This window comes from Lagopus leucura, unplaced genomic scaffold (genome assembly GCF_019238085.1).
Source record: "Lagopus leucura isolate 7727_CA_CO unplaced genomic scaffold, USGS_WTPT01 Super-Scaffold_100015, whole genome shotgun sequence".
In the NCBI taxonomy this organism is placed as follows: Eukaryota; Metazoa; Chordata; class Aves; order Galliformes; family Phasianidae; genus Lagopus; species Lagopus leucura.
In genome coordinates, this window is record NW_024962269.1 from 7,663,507 (window position 1) to 7,684,029 (window position 20,523).

Below are 20,523 nucleotides of genomic sequence, written 5' to 3' on the forward strand. Positions count from 1 at the left end.
TGATCTGAAACAACAAATACTAGAAGTCACCCATCACTCAAGGGTCCCAAATGAATCATATTCAACCTTGCTATTTCCACTCTACGCTAAGGAAGCATACCGTGTATGAGTCCAATTTAAGTAATCACAACAGCCTGGTACAGAACCTGCAGCAGCTCCAGTCAAATCACACAGCCTTCCCAGCCTCAGCACGCTCCCATCAACAATCAGACGCAGAGGTCTCAAAACAGGCAGCAACACGGCACTGGGAGGCTGAACTGCCACTTATCTCTCCCCTTACTTATTTATTTTTAAAGCCAACAGCCAAACAGGGCCTGCTGGAGTCAGCTGAAGGAAACTCGCCCAGCTGGGAAGGCTCACACGCGGCTGCATTGAGTTAAGTTCAGAAATTTACAAAGACTGGGCTACTTCCAGGGGAGCAACGGCTGCTTTCTACAGCCAGCACAGGGAGCTCGAGAGGCAGAAGGGCTGTGCTGCCTGCATTGTTTTGCATTTAATAGATGGTTTGTTATTCTGGTGGTGAAGGAATTCAAGCCGCGTTATAGGCACAAAGCCAAGGACTCTCTTGGGCTTTCTCCCTTTATGTTTTTTGTTGCACAACAACTCAAATAAACTGAAAGCCCCAGAGACATTGCTGTGCCTCCCATGAAGTTCTTCCCCAGCTACGCACTATGGCAGGACCGGGAGCTGCAAGGGACAGCTTTGGGAAAGCTACAGTGCTCAACCATCAGCACGTTTCAAGGGCTGGGAGGGAGATGGGAGCAGGGAGGAGGAGGAGAGAAGCATCACCTAGGGGATTCACATTTCCTCAGCAACTAAACCCTTCCTCAAGAGAACTGGAGAAACTACCTTGCCAGCTGAAGAATCATTCCTGACACAACAGTGCCCTTGATGCAAAGGCATAATTCCTTGTATTGCCTGACAGCTTAGATTTTGGGCTTCAAAGCTCTGCCTTAATACTTACCTGCTCCAAGATACCATTTGCTCCACATCCTGCTCACCAGGCTCAGCGCTGGCTTGCATACAAACTTTTAAGCACCAAAGGTGAAATTGTTCCTCTGCCTACAACCTTACTATCAGACCAACTGTATCTCCCTCTACCATCCAAATGTTCACAAGTTCAAGCCTATCAAGCCTAACTGGATAACATTCAGCTCTGTCAGAGTGAAAACAAACTCAATACCTCCATCTGTCCCACTTTTATGCCGTCTCTTCAGCCTTCTTTGTGTTTCTGATTGCTGTCCAATGTTGTAAAAAGGGGATCTTGCTATGTTCCCAGTTTCTCCATCACCTCCTTGCATGCTGGAGCAGGCTTCTTTATTTGCATTATTCAGTACCTTTTCATTTTTCTGCAATTGAAAGAACACTGTCTGAAAATCCAACAAAGAGCCAAACAATGCATTCCACAACATACTACTTATTAAAGCTAGGATGAAGATGAACAAGCAACCCAGAGGACTGTATTAGCTCTGATTCTTGCATCCCAGCTGTATTAGTCTTGAACTAGAACTGAAGAGAGCAGCTTGAATAGCGATGGAAACAGGTACTCCTGCATAGAGAATGGTTACTAAGTGTAATTCCCTGCAATAGCAGTACCTGATAACACCCAGAGTTTGACTTTGGAACACCAGTTGAGTCAGAACAGAATATTGAAGAGTCTACAGAAGGCATAGCAGTGGATATCTTTTCAGGAAGCTAAAAAGTACAGACAGGGCTCTGAACATTCTGCATCAGGTGAGATGTACACTTTTAAATTTGGTTTATATTAGCTTGACTTTCCCCGAGGGCAGTTAAAAACACTAGCCAAAAGTATGCCACTGCATCCCTGAAGATGAGTTAATGAGTAGAAATGTGATATCCAATCGCTACTGTACAGTTGTGGGTTCCACTGAACTGTAGAGGAATGCCTCCATTTATTTGCCTGTCCGCTCTGACACAGAAGGAAATTCCTGAATCACAGTACTATAAACCTAAGAAACCACTATGAGTTTTTTAAGATGCTCCTAACTTAAGAGTGTGGATGTATGTCCTTAACTGATCAACGTGGGCATTAAAAAAAATAAATAAAAAAATCACACTCCTAATCTGGTTGTATTCTACTACAAACACTGAGAGTCTCACAACCATACCTTATCATATCCCTTAAATTGCTGGCCATAGATTTAGCCCTCTCTCAGAGTTCTAAAGAACTTGTTACAAATGACTGCAAACGATGGATTCCCCAATTCTCTGGATCAGGTGGATTTTACATAGCGAGGGAAAAAGGTTATGAATCACCCATCTGTTTTCTCACATCTCTTCTCCAGCTATTATTTACAATTCCCTGAAATATTACCTCTTTCCACTCTTGCTCATGCTTTTCCAGAATTTTGTAAACTGTCCTTCTGTAGGCCTTTTGTAGGCATGCCTTCAGTTTGTCCTTGCAATGATGATTTAATTCAACAGGAGCATCAGAAATCCTCTCCTCCCAGGAATGCTGACTACAGGTGCTTTTAACTAGCTCTTCATGGACTTCTCTCAACAAACACTCGAGCTCAAGCAGAGTCTTCTCCTCGTACCGATTAATTTCATCCTGAAGTCTTTTTGTTTCCTGAGCCTCCCAGTCTCGCTGCTTTTGGTCCAGCAACATCTTCATTTCTGCCTCCTTCTGAGCAGAGAGATCATTCACCTGCTTTGCAAAATCCTCCTTTGTTGTTGCAAGTACCTCTTTAATCTTGTTTCTGTGGTCATCTAAGAATGATCGGTAGTCTCTCTCATTTTGCTCTTGTATTTGTGCAATTTCTTCTTGCTTTTCTTTGTTCCACTGAGCACGGGCTTTCGCCACTGCTGCTTTGATAGTCACAGGGATTTCTTCTTCCTTTAGCTCTAATTCTTTCTTGAGAGAAACTACCTTTTCCTCAAGTTCTCTAACTATTGATCCAGATTTCTCTGGATTCTCATGCTCATTCTTCCATTTTTCTTCATCAGGAGAGAAAGCCAAAGCCAACTAGTTAACAAGTAAAATAGAGTCATTATAAATATATATATGGCATATATAGATATTATATAGCTACACACACACATATATAAAATATACAGAACATATATAGTTCACTGAAAAGTTCCTACAGCCTTTAATAAAAACATCATTATTAATGCAAAAAAAGAAAAAAATATCAAGGCAGTGCTATACTAGAAACATCATTCCTTAGTGATTCCCTATATACATGCATTCATCCATTCTATACAAGATTTGGAAATCCTGTTCAGAACTACTAATTTTCTGCTACCAGCTTTCCTGCAGTTTCTGTCTGTTCCCTTTTTTGCTTTTCTTGTTCTGTCTCTAGATTTACCTTGTACTCTTTGAGGTCTGTTAATTCCTGCAGCGACCTGGCATGTGCTTGGGTTAAAGCTGCCTCAACCTATAAAAAGATTAAAAACAAGAGTTCAGTTGGGACTACTTATGTTTAAAGAAAGTAATACAATCAGACCAGCTGCATCTAATGGATCTCCAGATGCAAAAGAAGATACCAAAATGATGAGGATTAAACTTCTGTCCATTCAAACGGTGTAAACAAAATTTAGCTTTCCTTAGTTATGTTCAAAATTCCTGCAAAGCTCAACCAGCTGTGGTCAAGTGATACATAAAAAATTAGATAGAGAAAAAGCTATATGATACTAATTATTATTTCTAATACAATAAGTATCAACTACTGAGCTTGAAAAAAAATCAGAGGAAAAGCATATTTTCTAAAAAAAAAAAATAAAATTTGAAGTGACCCAGTGGCACATACAACTAGACCCATTCAGCATATTGGCACCTGAGAGTTACACAAACTCCAGGCAAACAGGACAGTCATTTGTTACCTGGCTGGCAAGACGTTTACGGTATTTACTTTCGAGTTTTATTTCAAGTTCTTTTAAGGCCTCTTCAGAGGCCTTTTTTTCTTTCAGAGCCTTCTGGATCTGCAGCTTCTGATCCTCAACAATCCTTGCTAACTCGTCAGTTGAAGCATCATTCACACATGTTACTCTATCTGTTTGACTGCTGCAGTCCTTACATTCAAACACAGTTTTTTTAACTTCTTCCAGCCTACTTTGCCACTCTCTTTCTATCTTCGCAATGACGTCTTCCTTCTTCTAAGAAAAAAAAAAAAAACATATATGCGTAGACAGATAGATTTAAGACATTCTTCCCCATCATATAAATAGAATTTCAATAGTATTTAACAAATACAGCATTGCTGAAGAGCATCAAAACCTAAACCCTCAGAAGGGCACCTTAGCTGGACCCCTCATCCCCCCCCTTTCCCCTGCACCCTCCAAATTACACCTCCACTGTGCATTTGGTACAGAAGGAGTTGTTTATTTTTCTTCCTTCTTCTACCTAGCCTCCATGGGGAAAGACGTGTAACGGACTTCCATAGGAGGACTGAACCCAACAGAACAGAAAGCTGAACTTTTGACCCTCAGATTAGGGTAGAAAACTCCAGTATGTTACAGCTGTGATTACATGCTGCAGTGTTACTTCATAAAGCCTAATTTTCCAAAGATCACAATCAGCTGTAAAACCGACTGACTTCAGAGGCTTCTGAAACAACAGCTCCTCATCAACCACTTCAAATGCCAGAAGAGCAACACATAAGACTACCACATATACATATACTCTTTCTCCAAAAAATAAAGAAATTCATCCAGTTAAATCAACAAAAGACAGGAATCCCAGTACAAGCTTCTCACCTCTTTTTCTTCCTTTTCCCAGTGCACTTTGGCAAATGCAACTTCCTTCTCAATCTGCATTTCTTTTTCTTCCTGCCACTGCCTCTTTGCTTCAGCAATAGAATTACTGTATCTCTCCTCAAGCTCACTTCTCAGAATTCTAAGTGATTCTTCTTTTTCTTCTAAAAGCTGTTTCTTGAGCTAGGATGAAAACCACCAATAATTAATAACAATAATAACAAAATAAAACAGTTAAAGCAAGCCTTCACCTGTGAATGATCTGTCTTTAGGAGCCAATATTTTGGGGAAGGACAACTACATGAAAAGGAGTAGCTGCAGGAAGAGTTACCAGTACTGTATTTTAAACCAAGTCTCTGCCCTGAACCTCACAAAGTTGGAATACACAATAGTGGATTTATCTTAAAAATACTTTAATATGATATGATGCAATAATACCTTATCTTCTTTCATCTGCTGCTCACGTGCAAACATTTGTCTTAAAGTAGTTTCCAAGGTGTCCTTCTCACCACACACTGCTATGTAACATTCCTTCACTGTGGTCATCTCTCTGTTCAGCTCCTCTATGGTAGCCCTTCACAGTACAAATCACACATTAGCAATCCATTTTTAAACTCACAGGATATAACTGCTTTGAAAGAGCATTTCAAAAAGCACAAAGGGCCAGACATGAAGCACAAATGTTTCACAGCATTGAAAAAACTGAAAATGCTTACTTCAGCTGCGAGACTGTCTCTTCATAACTTTGAATAAGCTGCTGTTTTTCTGCAGCATACCTCTGCATCATGTCTTTCTCAAACTGGGCTTTTGTATCCTCATGGTGTTGCTGATATGTTCTTTCACACCTATGATTTCAAGAAAGGAAAACACTGCCTATGTGAGGAATCCTCTTCAAAATGGGGTTCAGCTTTTGTTTCAGAACAAAGAAGCTACATTTCCAAAGCAGACTCTCCTCACGACCACACGCAGGATCAAAGTTCACAAAAGAAACTAAACAGTGTTAATGGACTTAACCTGTCAATGGCTTCTTGTTTATCCTCATCAAATTCTTGAACCATCTTTCTCATCTGACAGCAGAGATCCTGGTTTGAGCTTTTCAGTTTTTCCTCGTTTTCTTTCAGTTCTTCAATAGTCAAAGCATGGCTCTGCACAAAAAGGAGTCAAGTAGCAGGTGAGTTTTAAGGCATAATTGCAGGTTTTGGGTTTTTTTTTGTTGTTGTTGTTGGTTGGGGTTTTTTTTGTTTGTTTTTTAATAGGAATGCAAAGCATTTTTTTCTCACCTGAACTTCTCTAAGCAAAGTTTCATTTGCCTTTCTGAGTCTCAAAACTTCTTCCTTAAGATTATCAGAATCTAACAGACTGGCCACCAAAGCATCGTTTTGATTTGTCACTGGCTAAAAAATAAAATTAAGATGATAACTTTCAAAGGTACGCACACTCTAGAAACAGATTCCTTAAAAAGAATTACAGAGTTACAACTGTATTTTACTTACAGAAAGCAAAACCAAGCAAGGACAGTACAGCAGTGCAATAACGGTATCACTGTTACTCTTTAGAAATTTCATAATGCTATTCCTAAAAGTAGGTACTCGACACTGTTTGTTAGCTGACTGCTGTTATCCAGCTGAGAGACTACACCCCTGAAGCAAACTATATTTCTGTCCCACATCCAGGTCAGAACACACGGATTACAAAAGTGCATGTTACAACTCCAATCACATCACAATTTGAAGTTAATCACGTGGTCAAGAGACACACAACATTAAAGAGATTTTTCATGGATCACAGATTTGTCTGAGTTGGAAAGGGCCTTTAAAGATCTAGTCCAATCCCTGCCATAGACAAGGATACTTCCCACAAAATCAGCCCCATCTAACCTGACCTTGAACACTTCCAGCAACAAGGCACCCCCAACTTTTGAGCAACTTGTTCCAGTGCCTTGCAACCATCATAAAGCAAAGAATCTTTTTCCTTATATGTAACTTAAATCTATTATTTTCTCAACTCAAAACATTATCCGTTATCCCATCACTAGGTGTCCTTGCAAAAATCTCTTCACCTTTCTTATATGCAACACTTACGTACTGAGAGGCTGCAACAAAGTCTCCTTGGAGCCTTCCTTTCTCTAGACTTAACCCCAGCTCTCTCAGCCTTTTTTTAAAGAGAAGCTCTAGACACAAGTCCTCCAGCTCTGAACACTTCTGTGGCCCACTCTAACAGGTCTATGCCTTTCTTGTGCTCCAGGTCCCAGAGCTGGATGCAACACTGAAGGTGGGGACTTACAATGGTAATGTGTACAATGCGTATGTTTGGTGGCCCTGCTAGGCAGGGGGGTTGGAACTACATGATCCTTGAGGTCCCTTCCAACCCAGGTGATTCTGTAAAGTAGATTGGGAACAATCACCTTTCCTCAGCCTGCTGGCCGTGCCTCCTTTTATGCAGCCCATGAAAGGACTGATCAAATTAGAGAGCGAATGCTATGAGAAAACAATTTGTTTGACATCCCATCAATTATACCACCACTATCAGGCAAGTAAATTATTGTATCAGAACTCACTTAAAAAGACATATTCTGCCCAAGTTATGCTACTCAGTTTCTTTCTTTCTCACCACAGATACAAAACAAGGTATCACCAAAACAACAATATTTCCCTTAAGATCAAAGGCAGATCTACTTAATTACTATGAATTGCTACATAACTTTCATTATTTTTTTTTGTCTCGATTTCATAAGAAATTTTAATGTTGCTTTGATTTATTAAACCACAGTACAAATTACAAGCACTTGAAAAATATGTGAAAGAACAAACCTCCAAATCTTTTGATGCTTTTTCTGCTTTCAACAACTGCTTGAATTCTTCTAACTTCTTCTGGCAATCTTTAAGATCATTTTGTAATTGAGTAACCTGGTTTCTCTTCATTTTATTACTGCTCAATAAGCGTTCCAGTTCAGCTTTTAATTCTACAATAATTTCATCTTTAGAGAGCTCTTTATCCATGTCTCTGTTCTGTATTATACTATTAGGGAGAACATAACCAGTTCAGTATTCAGAAGACAAAACACTTATCCAGAAGTCAGTCTTAGCAAGAAGAGCAAATGATACTACCACAAATACAGAAGTTCAGCTCTAAGGGATAAGAGCAAAAAGGATGTAAGAACATGAACACAAAAGCCTCATGCTTTTTCATTAAGCTGCAATTAACGTACACAAAACACCTTCATTCTGCTGTTTCTCCCAGAAGATCCATTCTCACATGACACAAAGTACTTCAGGATGACTTGCTATAGAGAAAGCATGAGCATAAGTAGTCACATGGAATCTTTGAGCAAAACCATGCACACAATCCATACAATTGGTAAAATAGCTATCAGCGAGCATAATGCAAGCAGGAAAACAGAATTTTTCCACTTTTTAAAGATATGTCTGCCTGTTGTCGAGAAATTCAGTGGCACTCCGTATGCAGATCAGTTACTCAAGTATATTGCTACATTCCCTACGACAGATTTCAGATTTTACAAGAAGATTTAAAGAAGCAGAGTTCAAGTCCTGAAGAACACAAGGCCAGTCTCCCATGCCATGCAACAGACTGCTTCTTAAGCATCACAAGTGAAAACACTCCTTACTTTGTTGCACATGTTAAACGCTTTCTGCTGAACTCTCATGGCAATTGATTAACAAAAAAAAAGAATCACTCCAGAAACACCAAAAGGAATCACACTCAAGGAACAATAACGTAGTCCTTATGAAATCTATGTATGCATTAAGCAATGATGAGGCATTCAACATACACTTTGAATTCAAATTCCTATTTCCCCAGTTACCTGGGGATACAAGCAGTATCTATCACAAATAAAAATAGGAAGTAAAAAATTGAATTTACACATTGCTTGTGTAAGTTATGGAAGATTTCAGATTTTTTTTTTCAATAAGAATTACTCAGTACCTGCAGAACCTTGAGTTATTCATGGTGACTTTTTTAATCCCCAAATCTACACAGGAATCACTGAGGTTCGCTTGCAGCTCTCCACCTGCATCACTCAAAAATACTCCAAGTTTGGCAGCAGATTCATACAAAGTTATTTCTTCCTTCAGTTCCATTAGTTCATCCTTAAAAGAACAGACGAAAAAATAATAGAGCAGAGAAACTCTAAGTAAATGTATCAAGACTATGATTCTTACAAAGAAAACAAATACATGGAGTTATTCTTTCTATACACCAGTTGTATTTTCTTGAGCGTTCTATTTTTTTTTTAACACCAATCATTTTGATAGCAAAGCATAACATACAACAACTACAAATTAATATTTTCTGTTGCTCAGTACATTCTATTGATCTTACGGTTCATACATGAAATTAAATATTACTACTTCTTTCCTTGTGACGCCCTGTTGTTCATTTTACCATACAAAGAGCATACACAGTTCATACTCTAGTACCTGTTAGGGTTCCTTGCTTTAAGATGATAGATCTAAAGAGATCACTTACTGAACTGGAAACACAGACGCCCAGTGGTATTTAAGAGGACTCCTTAGTATTTCTCCTTGATGGCACATCAAAAAATTTCAGAAAATAAAACCCACAATCTTCCCTACAGGCCAACTTATGACATTCCCAACACACTGAATTTATGTGCTTCCTTTTCCACGAGCGGTTCAGACGCACGATGTCAGACTTGTACCTACATACACACAGGTACATGCACGAAACCACCAGCCTGTCAGCTACAATGCTCACCCCTCTAAAATCAAAACCTAATTAAATGTGAAATATTTAATAAAAGAAATTAACCTGCAGAGCCTTGTTCAGGTTATTGCTTATCATGTGCGCAGACTGAGCTTGTTGCAACTGAAACCGTAACTGATTTGCCTCCTGTATGGAGCCTATTGCAGGGAAGAAAAGAAAAACAAACAGAAAAACAGCAAAGCATAAATATGAAAGAAAGACCATATGATCTAAATAAAACAAAACACAAACAAAAAAAACCCCACAAAGAACAACGGCAAGAATACTCACTGCACCAAACAGGTGAACTTGGGCTACTACTGATCTCCAATTTAAGTGACAATTTGAATTCAACTTTGGGAACTACGCTGACTTAATTTTTTCAATTTTTATTGTAGCTGTAAAACAAATACCATGAGAAGCAAGATGTGCCAAAGGTTTGCTTTCTGTGCAGCTCATTAGAATTTAAAAAAAAAAAAAAAAACACACACAAAACTGTGCAAAGTGAGCAGGAACAGGACAGCGTTGGAAAACTTTTGGCTCCTCCAGAGATAAGGAATTTTGTTCTAAGAGTTTGCCAATTTATTATTGGTGTAAGGCTTTTGATGAATAAGGCATGGAGGAAAAAGTCATGATGGTGTTCCAGCTGGCAGTTAAACTCTTAAAAATCGTTTATATAGTTTCTACATTATACACAGCTAATAGGTTTTTTCTCCTCCTCCATCCTCACCACCATGCTCTCTCTGGACAGACTTTTCTTCCAGATTACCACAGTTCTCAAGCAGAACATACACTTAAATCCAGGATCTGGTAAGAAAGGCATTTCAGTAAGTTATGCTGTCCTTTCCTAGAAAGCAAACAACTATTAAAACAATTCCATATCTAATGGGAGCCACAAGACATACACATAAGGAGCAGAAAATTCTATACACTGTTCCTACTGATAGAAATTGTCCAGAAGCAGTCTCCAGCTGCAAGAAAACTTCTTAAACATTTGCATTTAGCATAGCAATTCATACTGAGTTTTTTATTGTACAACAGTAAAGCTCTGCTTCATAAAGACCTAACTAGTGAAAACCTTGAGCGTGGCTGCTCATGCTGAAACTTCCCAAGAATTAAAAGCTTCAGTTCTGCAACTACTATTTTTTTTTACACCAGCTTTTATTTATTTCAACTACAGAATTTGTGAATAGACATTTATGCCAAATGAAACTTGAAAAGGCACGTAAGAAAAATGAATAAATAGATTTTAACAGCACAAAATAACATCTACCCAAGCTTCCACTGATTTAATAGTGGATATGTTTTAAACGTGCTTGACAGTACAAGGTACTAAGCATGTAAAGGCTGAAATTGCCAGGCACATGCTGACAGATCAGCTACTATTGACCAATTCACGTCAGATAACACTAAAGTATTCTTAAAATACTTTTAAATGAAGAAAGCATCTGTGGTAGCATAACATTTGTTTAGTAGTCCACTATACATTCAGCTTGATGTTGAGCACCGACTTGCAACGGCATGCTTTAGTTGTTTCTGTACGGGAAGATACGGTGTGAGGAAAAGACTGACCTGTTTGCAGTAAGTTTGCACACTGCTTCTGGCTTTCCTCAAGACTTCTTGTCAATCGATTTATTATTTCAGTTTTTTCACATTTGGTTTCTTCCAGCATTTTTTCAAGTTCCTTAACACGCTCTCCTAGATTTTGGCAAAGCTCTTTCTAGGAAGAAGAATTGTTTTTATTCATGCAACAAACACTGAACCATCCAAAATAAGTGACAAGTGACCTCTCAGAGCAACTGAGTTTCCACAAAGAAACAGTAAGCATAACCATGTAAGAACAAACATGGATGCAAACTGTCCTGTGCTTCCTAGAGCAGTGTGTTCTTAGCACGTCAGATAGGTCCTGTGATTAGTGACATGTACTTAGTTCTCAGCCCAAGCTTAAGTCAACAGAGCTTAAGCCAAGCCAGTAAGTTTCATTGCAGTGTAAAACAAGAAATGTAGTTTTTCATGTGATAGGAAGTCCTCCATATGGCAACACTTAGTTAGGTGTAAAGATGAGGTATAGTACCTCCTTTCAACTTATCTTTTTTTAAAACCAGAGCTCACTATAAGCAGTGCTTTCTCTTATGCAAAATAAGATAGTTAACTTTCCAAATGCACAGCCCATTTTCATGCATTTTTATGTTAAGATTCAAAACTACAGGCATAGAATGAAAGTTCTTTAATTCTATTTTCTTTATATGAAAGAAGACAACTTATCAGTGTCCGACTAGAGTGCATTGTTTGAATACACAAGGGCAGTAATACCTATTTTATTATGCTGGCTTACAGCAGAGGCAGATGTTGGTGATATGGCAGCTGAGGTTGAAACTCCCTGCCAGTATTCCATTACATTTTGTTATCATGTGACAGATGGCAGCTGAGGGGCAGCATGGCAAAATGGCATCTGATGTGGAAGAACATACAAAGCAAAGGTGTGTCACTGAGTTTCTCCATGTAGGAAAAAAATAAAATAAAATAAAAAAATCACAGCCAATGACATCCACTGACACTGGCTTAACATTTATGGAGAACAAACAGTGGATGTGAGATCAGTGAGTGCTGCATTTCAGCAGTAGCAACAGTGACATGAAAGACAAGCCATGATCTGGATGGCCACGTGTAGCTGTCACATCACAAAACAAGGATATCTCCATCAGATCATCAGCAGAAGACAGTAGTTTACAACCAGGGAACTGTAAACAGAAGTGAACAAATGCCCTGGAATCAAAGGTGGCAACATTAGAATACTGCAGTTTGTGCCAGGAAGGTCCTGTGAATGCTCACACAGGAACAGTAAAAAAAAAAAAACACAATATGCAAGTTTGTCAAGACCTACTGAATCAATATGAAGCTGAAGGTGACATCATTACCAGTGATGATACATACATGGTGTCACCACTGCAAGCTAGACTCAAAACAGCAGTCCATGGCTGGGGGAGATCTGAATTCCCCATCAAAGAAAAGGTCTGAGTTGCAGCACTTAGCAGGTTAAGTAATACACACTCTCTTTTGGGATAGGAAAAGGGTAATCATTCTGGATTTCTCAGAATCTGGACAAAGCACCAAATCAGATCAAAAATCATAGCACTGAGTAAGCTGAAGCCTTCAAGCTGGAGCCACACAGAGGAAAAAGAAGAAAAACTTTCCCTTGCAACATGATAACAGGAGGGCCCATTCAAGTTTGAAGTTGGTTGAGCACATTGCCAATCTTGGCTACACTGTCCTACCACACTCACCGCATAATCTGGGCTTGGCACTTTCCAGCTTCCATATGGTCAGGCCAATGAAGGACTACGTGAGTAACATTTTCCTAGCAATGATGCCATCATAGCATCTGTGAAACAGTGAGTCACCTTCATTGGAACAGATTTTTACAAGCACAACATGTATTTGCAGGCAGTTCATCACCTGCAAAAATGCATAGCTAATGGTGGTAACTGTGTTGAAAAATAGCATTTGATAGCTGAGAATGTGCTCTATCAAAGTGTTGTTGTGCTCTTTGTATCTGCTGTAGTTTCTATGGAAATAAGCAGGAGACATTACTTTCAGAGCAACGTGCGCATTTCATGGCATGACAGACTGTTACTGTGTATCAGATAACCACATGTTGCATGATTATAAAACCCAGTCTAAGTAGTGCTTCTCTTTCCCAGATTTCCCAGGTACTCAACTCAAGAAAAGACTATGCATAGGAATAACGTTCAGGAGGGACATTAAGACAATGAACTCTTGCCTCCTCTGGTAAAGCAACCTTCTTTGCATCTGTTATATAGGCCATTATAACTTCTAACTGTTCAGTGATGTTTATAAACACAGATCACACAGGCTTCATAACACTGAGACTTGCACAGTATTTTCTTCCTCTTTAGCTAATACCTTCCATATGGAGCTCTTCATATTATAAGTCCAGAGCATTCAGAAGAGTACTCAGTACCCTATAATAATTTCTCACCTGCTCTTGTAGTGCAGATTTTGTAGTATCAAGTTTCTGCTCTAATGATAGTACTTGCTTCTCGTGCTTCTGCTTGAGTGCTGTAACAACAGCATCGTGCTGTTCTCTGGCTCGCTGAAGAGTGTCTGATCGCTGAAGTTCTAACAGCTGCTTCTGCATGCTTTCCATGGCTACTTCTGCCACCCTGGATTGCTTCAATATCTGTAGGAATAGTATTAGAGTAGCTCACAAACATTTTACCTTTGCTCCAATATTCTGTGTGTCAATTCAGTTCTTTTGTGCAAGAGTTGCTAAAATTCTTGTTGCTGCCTGGATTTGAATACAAACTATTTTTCCACCAATACACCCCATTGGTTCACCTGCAATCATCACGCACTGCGTGCCAGGAGACTGGCACTTACTTTTAATGTGACTGCACTGCAAATATTCTGTAAAGATCTTTCACAATGAACAGTTTAATAATGTGTACAGTACCTGCTCCTCATTGGTAGTAAGAGTCTGAATTTGAGTTTCAAGTGCCTTTATTTGGCCTTCAAGGTACACTTCCCGTTCTTTTCCATTCTGATAGAGTTTTTGAGATTCATGAAGACTAACAGCCAAACCATCCTTTTCACCTTGAGAGAGAAGAACAATAATTGCGTGATACTAAGTCAAAGCATCAGAACAAACAAGTTGTTAGATATGGATAAAATCTAAAATCTGATATCAGTACAATATTTTACCTGTGACCATTGAAAGCTGATGGCTCAGATACCTAATCTGCTGTGCACTCTTTTCTAGCTTTTCATTAAGTTCTTCCACTCGTCTCTCTCGTGCTTTATTTAGAGCTTTAAGTTGAAGAATCTGCATATTCTCTGAAGAATCTGCCAGAATTTCAAACAGAGCGTACCGACAAGTTAGTGCAGTCAATTAAACAGGTTGGGATCATAAGCAATTCTTGACACAATATATAGCTTTTCCATAAAGAGCCAAATCCATTGTTAGTTCAGAGAAGTGCATTATTTTCTATCCATGTTTAAGTCACATTACTCAAATAGCTCTGTTGGTTTTGAACTCCATTGCTCAGAGCAAAATAAAACATGTTGATCATAAACATCTGATATGTATAACCTGCTGTTGATTTCCAGCGGACTTTTAACACAAGCCTCAATTCTGTTTCAAGTCTACATAAAAACTGCTTACTTTCTTCATTGCCTGAGAACTCATGCTGCAAATCTTCATACACTTCGTTTCTTCTCATTCCTTCTTGGGTTACTGGAATTTTTTTATGAACGTCATTTTGGTAAGGTTTATACATCACTTTGTAAGATTCTGCTGACTGGCCACTAACAACTTCAGATGTAACAAACGGCTGCTGTGACAATATATAAGAATAAAGAAATGAGAGCTACAAATGTAGATTCCTCAATTAAAATAATTTTCCTTTTTGTTTTACTGGTTGATATCAAGAGGAGGTTTAGTATCTCCTCTTCTCATTTACAGAATCCTATACAGGATATCATTCAACGGTGATAGAAACCGTAACAGAGGCTTCTGCTTGAGCCTTCAGTTTCAACTGAGTAAACACATGCTTCAGTGCACCGCATTCATTCCTCCTCATGGATTTCTGGCTAGCCAACAACGAGGAAAAAATTGTAATGTGGATATATAAAAACTCTGATGTTTAACACTTTCCTGTTTTAATATGCAAAATTGATTACAGAAACCTTATATCATTGTTTCAACTGATAATAACAGATTAAAAGCATCTGGAAATATTACTATCAGCAGCTAAAGCCTATGAAAATTTTCACCAAGTCAGAAAAATACATCAGCTTCTAAAATACCTTAAGATGTTCCTTTGGAGCATCGGGAAAGTTTATTATTTGATTCTGTTGACTGTTAAATTCTGGATTATGGCCATTAGTGTATGGTCTGAAGTTCTCAGGAAGATGATATAAATTGCTCTGCTGGTAGCAACCTGGAGCATTAAATCCATCTCTATCAAGATAGACATCATCTGCATCTTCTTGACTGTTCTGTCCAGAGTAATCTTCTTTCACATCGTATAAATGTTTCATCTGATCACTGTTATGCAAGCCATTCCAATTCTTGGCATGTTTTTCAACATGGTCATTTTGCTGGTCACACAAGAATTGGTCAGGGTACAGATTTTGTCCTTGCTCATAACCCTATAAATGAATAAGAGAATTAACATTTGCTCTCTGAAAACTCAAATTTTTTCTTACCAACTCTCAAGGGAGAACTATTTCAAATGAAAAGCAGAGCATGCTGCCTATGGTAGAACTACTTCTCTAGTGAATTTAAAGAATATTTAGTATGTAATCATCCACAAGTAGTCTCTATTCATTATATCACAGTTTACACAAACTTACATTTTGAGCATCAGTTATCAATAGATGATCATTCCACCTTCCATCTGGCTTTCGAGCTTCCTGTGACCTAGAAAAAGACAAAAAGCTTAGTTATGGTGCTTAAAAAAAAAAAAAAAAAAGAAAGAAAAGAAACACGAACACAACAACAACAAAAGCTCACTTCATTAAATTAAGTGGTGCCCCAACCATACTGCAGTACAGCAGGTCTTTTACTTAAATTGCTTTCCATACACCTCCTTTAGTAGGGTGTATGGTGATAGAACAAGTGGAAATAGCTTCAAGTTCAAAGAGGGTAGATTAACGTTGGATATAAGGAAAAAGTCTTTTACAGTGAGACTGGTGAGGCACTGGAACAGGTTGGCTGTAGATGTGGTGGATGTCCCATCCCTGGAGGCTTTTTGAGACCAAACTGATCTAGCTGTGCATGCCCCCATTCATTGTAGGACAGTTGCAGATGATTTTTAAAGGGCCTTTCCATCTCTAAGGATTCTACGATCAGCCGAGATTTGGTTCTATTCTCAAAAGCACAACTTAAAAAATAATTAAAAAAATGTAGTACAAAAAGCCTTACTGCTCCTCAGTCTCATGAATGCTAGAGTCCGAATAGCTGGAGAGCTGGTCTCCACTGTCGTCCAGCATATCATGGGGAAGGTCTGTCAACAGCTGTTGCAACTGAAACAGAACAAACCAACACACATTCAACTAAAATTTGGCAGACATATATTAAATAAGCTGCTAGCACAAAATCCTGGTTTTTTTCCTTCATTGAAAAGAAGTCACTCGTTCACAGCACAGGAATTCACAGACTTACACCCCACAAGGCTTCACAGACTACTGATTAACCTAGTGATCTTTCTAGCAAATTTTTTGGTGCAGACTTTTCCTAACAAGAGATAAGTGAAAGGCCACCATGTAGATGTGGCGAATAAGGAATGAGGAAGTGGTTCTTCATTTCTTTTCTTAGATTATCAGATTACAGCTGTTGCCAAGTAATTACAATGCATGAAAAAGCTATGAACAATGCAAAAAGGAGGTGACAGCAGCTTTTAGCATCCTATCTACTGCCTGGGCAAGAGATGATCAAGGCCTTCCAGCCTCTACACATAACATTACAGAGCTCATTAGGTGCATCATCTTCTTATCTCTTCAATTTTTACATCACTCTTGCAAAACACAGCCCACGCTGTTCTACGTTCTCTTTATAAGAGTAAAACGTAAATTAATAAAAAGGACAATAAACGGTGGGATACTAGTTACACAAGCCTTCAGATTAACTTTTTTCTAACCTCTTGCTCTCTCGCATAGTCCTCTTGGTCATAGTCTTCATCTTCATGCTGAGTCTGCAGAGCCCCACTATCAAAGTCGAGGGACATTGTGCTCTAACAGTATTTTCCAGTACCCAGGGAAACCTATCACAAAACAGGAAAGTATCACACGTGATGAAAAGGAAATAAATATATCCCAAAAAGCTCCTGAATTAAGGAGCCAAACAAATGTCTTTCTGAAAGTTACACTGCATGTTAGATGTATCATTCACTTGAATTTGTTTTCCAGTATGAGCGACACTTATTTCAAAGAATTCACTATTTAAAGCCAATTAAATAGTTTAATTTGAACCCGAGCGCTTTTATCACGAAGTTACTATAATTAAGATACTCTTGCTTCGCTTATTCCTAGGCACGGATCGCGCTCTGCTCCAAGCAGAAGCACACTACAGCTCGGCGAAGGCTGGCTCCAGGTGAAAGCGCTTCGCGGCGAGACCCAACAACCTCAGCATCACTCCGCAGTGGCTCGGGCCCCGAGGCGCTGTTCCGCCCCGCAGGCCGGCCTCATCCCGAGGCCCGGCTCTCCCTCAGCGCGGCGCCGGCGCCCCGCAGCCACGCGCAGCGGGAAGAGCCTCCCTGCCGGCCTCCGGGAGAAGCGAAAGAGGCCGAACAGCGGACCCGGCCGCCGCCACTCACCTGAGGCGCGGGGAGAGACGACCGTCCGCCTCCCCTCCGACACAACGACAGCGGCCCCGCCGCTTTTCCGCATGACAACCGAACGTGCGCCCGCCGCTCTGACAGACAGCCGCGCGCGCCAACCAGCAGCCGGAGCAGCGCCGGATCGCGGCGCAGGAAGAGACGAGCGGCCTCCGCGCCCCGCCTCGCCCCGCCCCGCCCCGCCCCGCCCCAGCCGTGCTCGGCTGCGCTGCAGACCCGCCGGTCTGATTGTTTGAAAGCAGGCGCGCGTGGCCGCGGGAAAGGGTCTGGCGCGCTGATTGGCTAAGCGACCGACCAATTGGCTGCGGCCTGTTTGCGGAGGGGCGGGCTTTTTCCGGAGATGGGGGAGTGCGCGCGCACGGCAGGCGGGCAAGCGGGCGGGCAGCGGCGCCATTTAGCAGCGGGACGTGGCCGTTGCCCGGCAACAGCGCGGTGGCGTCATCAGAGCGGTGCCCTCGTGACGTCACAGCCCGACGGCGCGACGTTCCATGATGGCGACCACGTCATGGTGCGAGCTGGCGGCAGAGCATAAGCATTTCTCACCGTAGGGCGTGTTTTGCTGTCACCCCACTCGTCACACAGCTGCCACATGCTGACCCTTTGTTCCCTTCGCCGTGCTGTGCTGGCAAGGTGGCAATGGCACAAGATGTCCGCATTGTCACCTGAAACCCTGGAGGGGCACAGCCAAAAAGTGGCTGCGCTCAGGGGGCTGTGTCACATGGAGTCACACAGCCTCCGGGCCTGGCCACAATCTATCTAAAAAAAACAAGTTTCTGTGAGCTCACAAACTCCTTATGCAGAATAGCCTGCAGCAAACATCCAAAATAAATTTAAAAAAAAACCCACTTTTTTCAAACAATGACCGCTTTGTTCAGCAATGAGGAAAATATGTAATAGCTCCATCTGGTGACACTCAGCCTTAGCTGTGAAAAGTCCAACAGCTGAAAATGGAAGCTGGGTTTGGGGAGAGGCATCTCATTCATTTCTTGTAGTATTTTTATTGATGGAAGCAAGCAGATACGCGTATTAATGTGTTTCAGTGAAATTTATAGACACTTTGTAAGTGGAATTAACATGCTAAGCCTTGTAAATGGGGCTTTATAGGCAACATTAGCTGTTTTTCCCAAGGGTGCTAGTAACCATTACAGCAGAGATTAACCAATGCTTGCAATTTCCACTAGTAGTTTTAAATGAAGTCTAAATGAAGTTATTTTAAAAAGAAGTCTGTGTGTGCCAAAAGTTCAGAGTAACCTTCTCAAGATGGATGTTTTGGAAAAGTTTCCACAATTCAGATATTTTTTAATTTGGCATAACTGCATGGGAGATGGCATAATTTACAGGAGGCGATCCACAGAGGAGATAAGCAGCGTTAATAAGCAAGTAGAGGCACATAGGTGTTAGAAACTGAAAACCAAATTCCTGGTTCCACTCCAGAAAAAACGGATGCAACCCACGGAGGAACCCACAGTGCAGCAGTGGATGTGGCCTGAAGGAGGCTGCAGCCCATGGAGAGCCCATGTGGGATTAGTTCAGGAAGGACTGCATTCCGCAGGAGAGACCTTATGCTACAGCAGGGGCAGAGAGTGGGGAAGAAAGAGTAGCAAAGACAAAGTGTTACGGGCTTATCACCGTCCCTGTTCCTCTGTGCCATTCAGGAAGAAGGAGGGTAGAAGGGGTGGATGGTGTTTTTGCCTTGATTTTAGCTCTCGCTTCTACAGTCTGTTATTAATAGACAACAGATTGCATCAATTGCCCTTACGCTGAGTCTGTTTTGCCCACTATAGTAATAGGTGAGTGATCTCCCTGTCCTTATCTCAACCCACAAACCCTTTCTCTATCATATATTTCACTCTCCCATTCTGTTAAGAAGTACTTAGCTGTGATCAGCATTAAATCAATCACTACACTGTTGCAACACTGCCCAGTTAATTCACACTTCTTTCCCTTTTCCTTCATAGTTTTACTTCATACACAAAAGATTCAGGAGCAACAAAATAAAGATTCTGGTCTTACTTTTGTTTCAGATTGTGGTATTCATAGAGCAAGACTTTGTTACACAGTGTTCCAAATGTCACATACACACTCTGGATGTTTTTGCACTGGTAAAGTGAAAATTGATGGAGTGAAAAAGTTCTTAAGTCAGTATTTTGAGTGCCAAATTAATACAGCTTTGAACTCAAGCTATCCCAACTCAAAACAGTATTATTCTAGTCACCAGTAGCTGTGATTTTTGTTATAAAACAGAGTTCAGCACATTTGCTTTCTATGACCTGTCAGAAAATTCACCTTTGATGAAAACATCAAAGTCACCTTATGCAGGTCTTCCTGTCCCCTTGGCATACCACAGAAGTAGCTATTTTTGCTTCAGTTTGATCAGTGAACTCACATCAAGCATTTTACACTGTATGAAGTTCGGTAAGACCTAAGAATAGGAAGGAAACTATGCAGGCATTTACTATCCCAAACTTAGAGTTTCTGTCCATCTGACCTTGCGCTGGTACAAAACTTTAGCAAGAACTTCTGTTAGGGACCTTTTTTTTTTTTCTTTCTTTTTTTTTTTTTTCTTAATGCCAGAGTATTATCCAAGGAGATCAGGCACCAATATTTTAAAGCTTCTCACCTCTTCAGTTATATGTAATATCATGTTGTTCTCAAGGAATGAAGCATATTTTGTGCCTGTTTAGCTGAGGAAGAGTAAAGCTGATTATGGACTGCTCTAAATGTG

At 40.3% G+C, this 20,523-nt stretch overlaps 1 protein-coding gene across 1 annotated transcript; it reads right to left on the reverse strand.

Moving 5' to 3' along the window:
- Positions 1–1,112: 1,112 nt before the first annotated feature.
- Positions 1,113–17,850, reverse strand: CEP152 (centrosomal protein 152). The gene is made up of 22 exons (XM_042876085.1): positions 17,778–17,850; positions 17,103–17,225; positions 16,388–16,488; positions 15,817–15,883; positions 15,268–15,612; positions 14,624–14,795; positions 14,164–14,304; positions 13,916–14,055; positions 13,442–13,642; positions 11,014–11,161; positions 9,508–9,599; positions 8,662–8,825; positions 7,527–7,734; positions 5,997–6,110; positions 5,731–5,861; positions 5,433–5,561; positions 5,155–5,290; positions 4,720–4,899; positions 3,847–4,119; positions 3,333–3,401; positions 2,336–2,986; positions 1,113–1,349 (listed from the first exon to the last, which is right to left on the reverse strand). Exons 2-22 carry the CDS (start codon positions 17,187–17,189, stop codon positions 1,113–1,115), a joined length of 3,786 nt encoding a protein of 1,261 aa, XP_042732019.1. The 5' UTR covers positions 17,190–17,225; positions 17,778–17,850.
- Positions 17,851–20,523: the final 2,673 nt, after the last annotated feature.

Excerpts from the sequence above, each read along its gene's own strand:
- CEP152 (XM_042876085.1), bottom strand. The coding sequence starts at position 17,189 with ATGTCCCTCGACTTTGATAGTGGGGCTCTGCAGACTCAGCATGAAGAT. Across the intron at positions 14,056-14,163 it reads TCAGCTTTCAATGGTCACAG|GTGAAAAGGATGGTTTGGCT; the intron begins GTAAAATATTGT and ends TTCTCTCTCAAG. Across the intron at positions 2,987-3,332 it reads CAGACCTCAAAGAGTACAAG|TTGGCTTTGGCTTTCTCTCC; the intron begins GTAAATCTAGAG and ends CTTGTTAACTAG.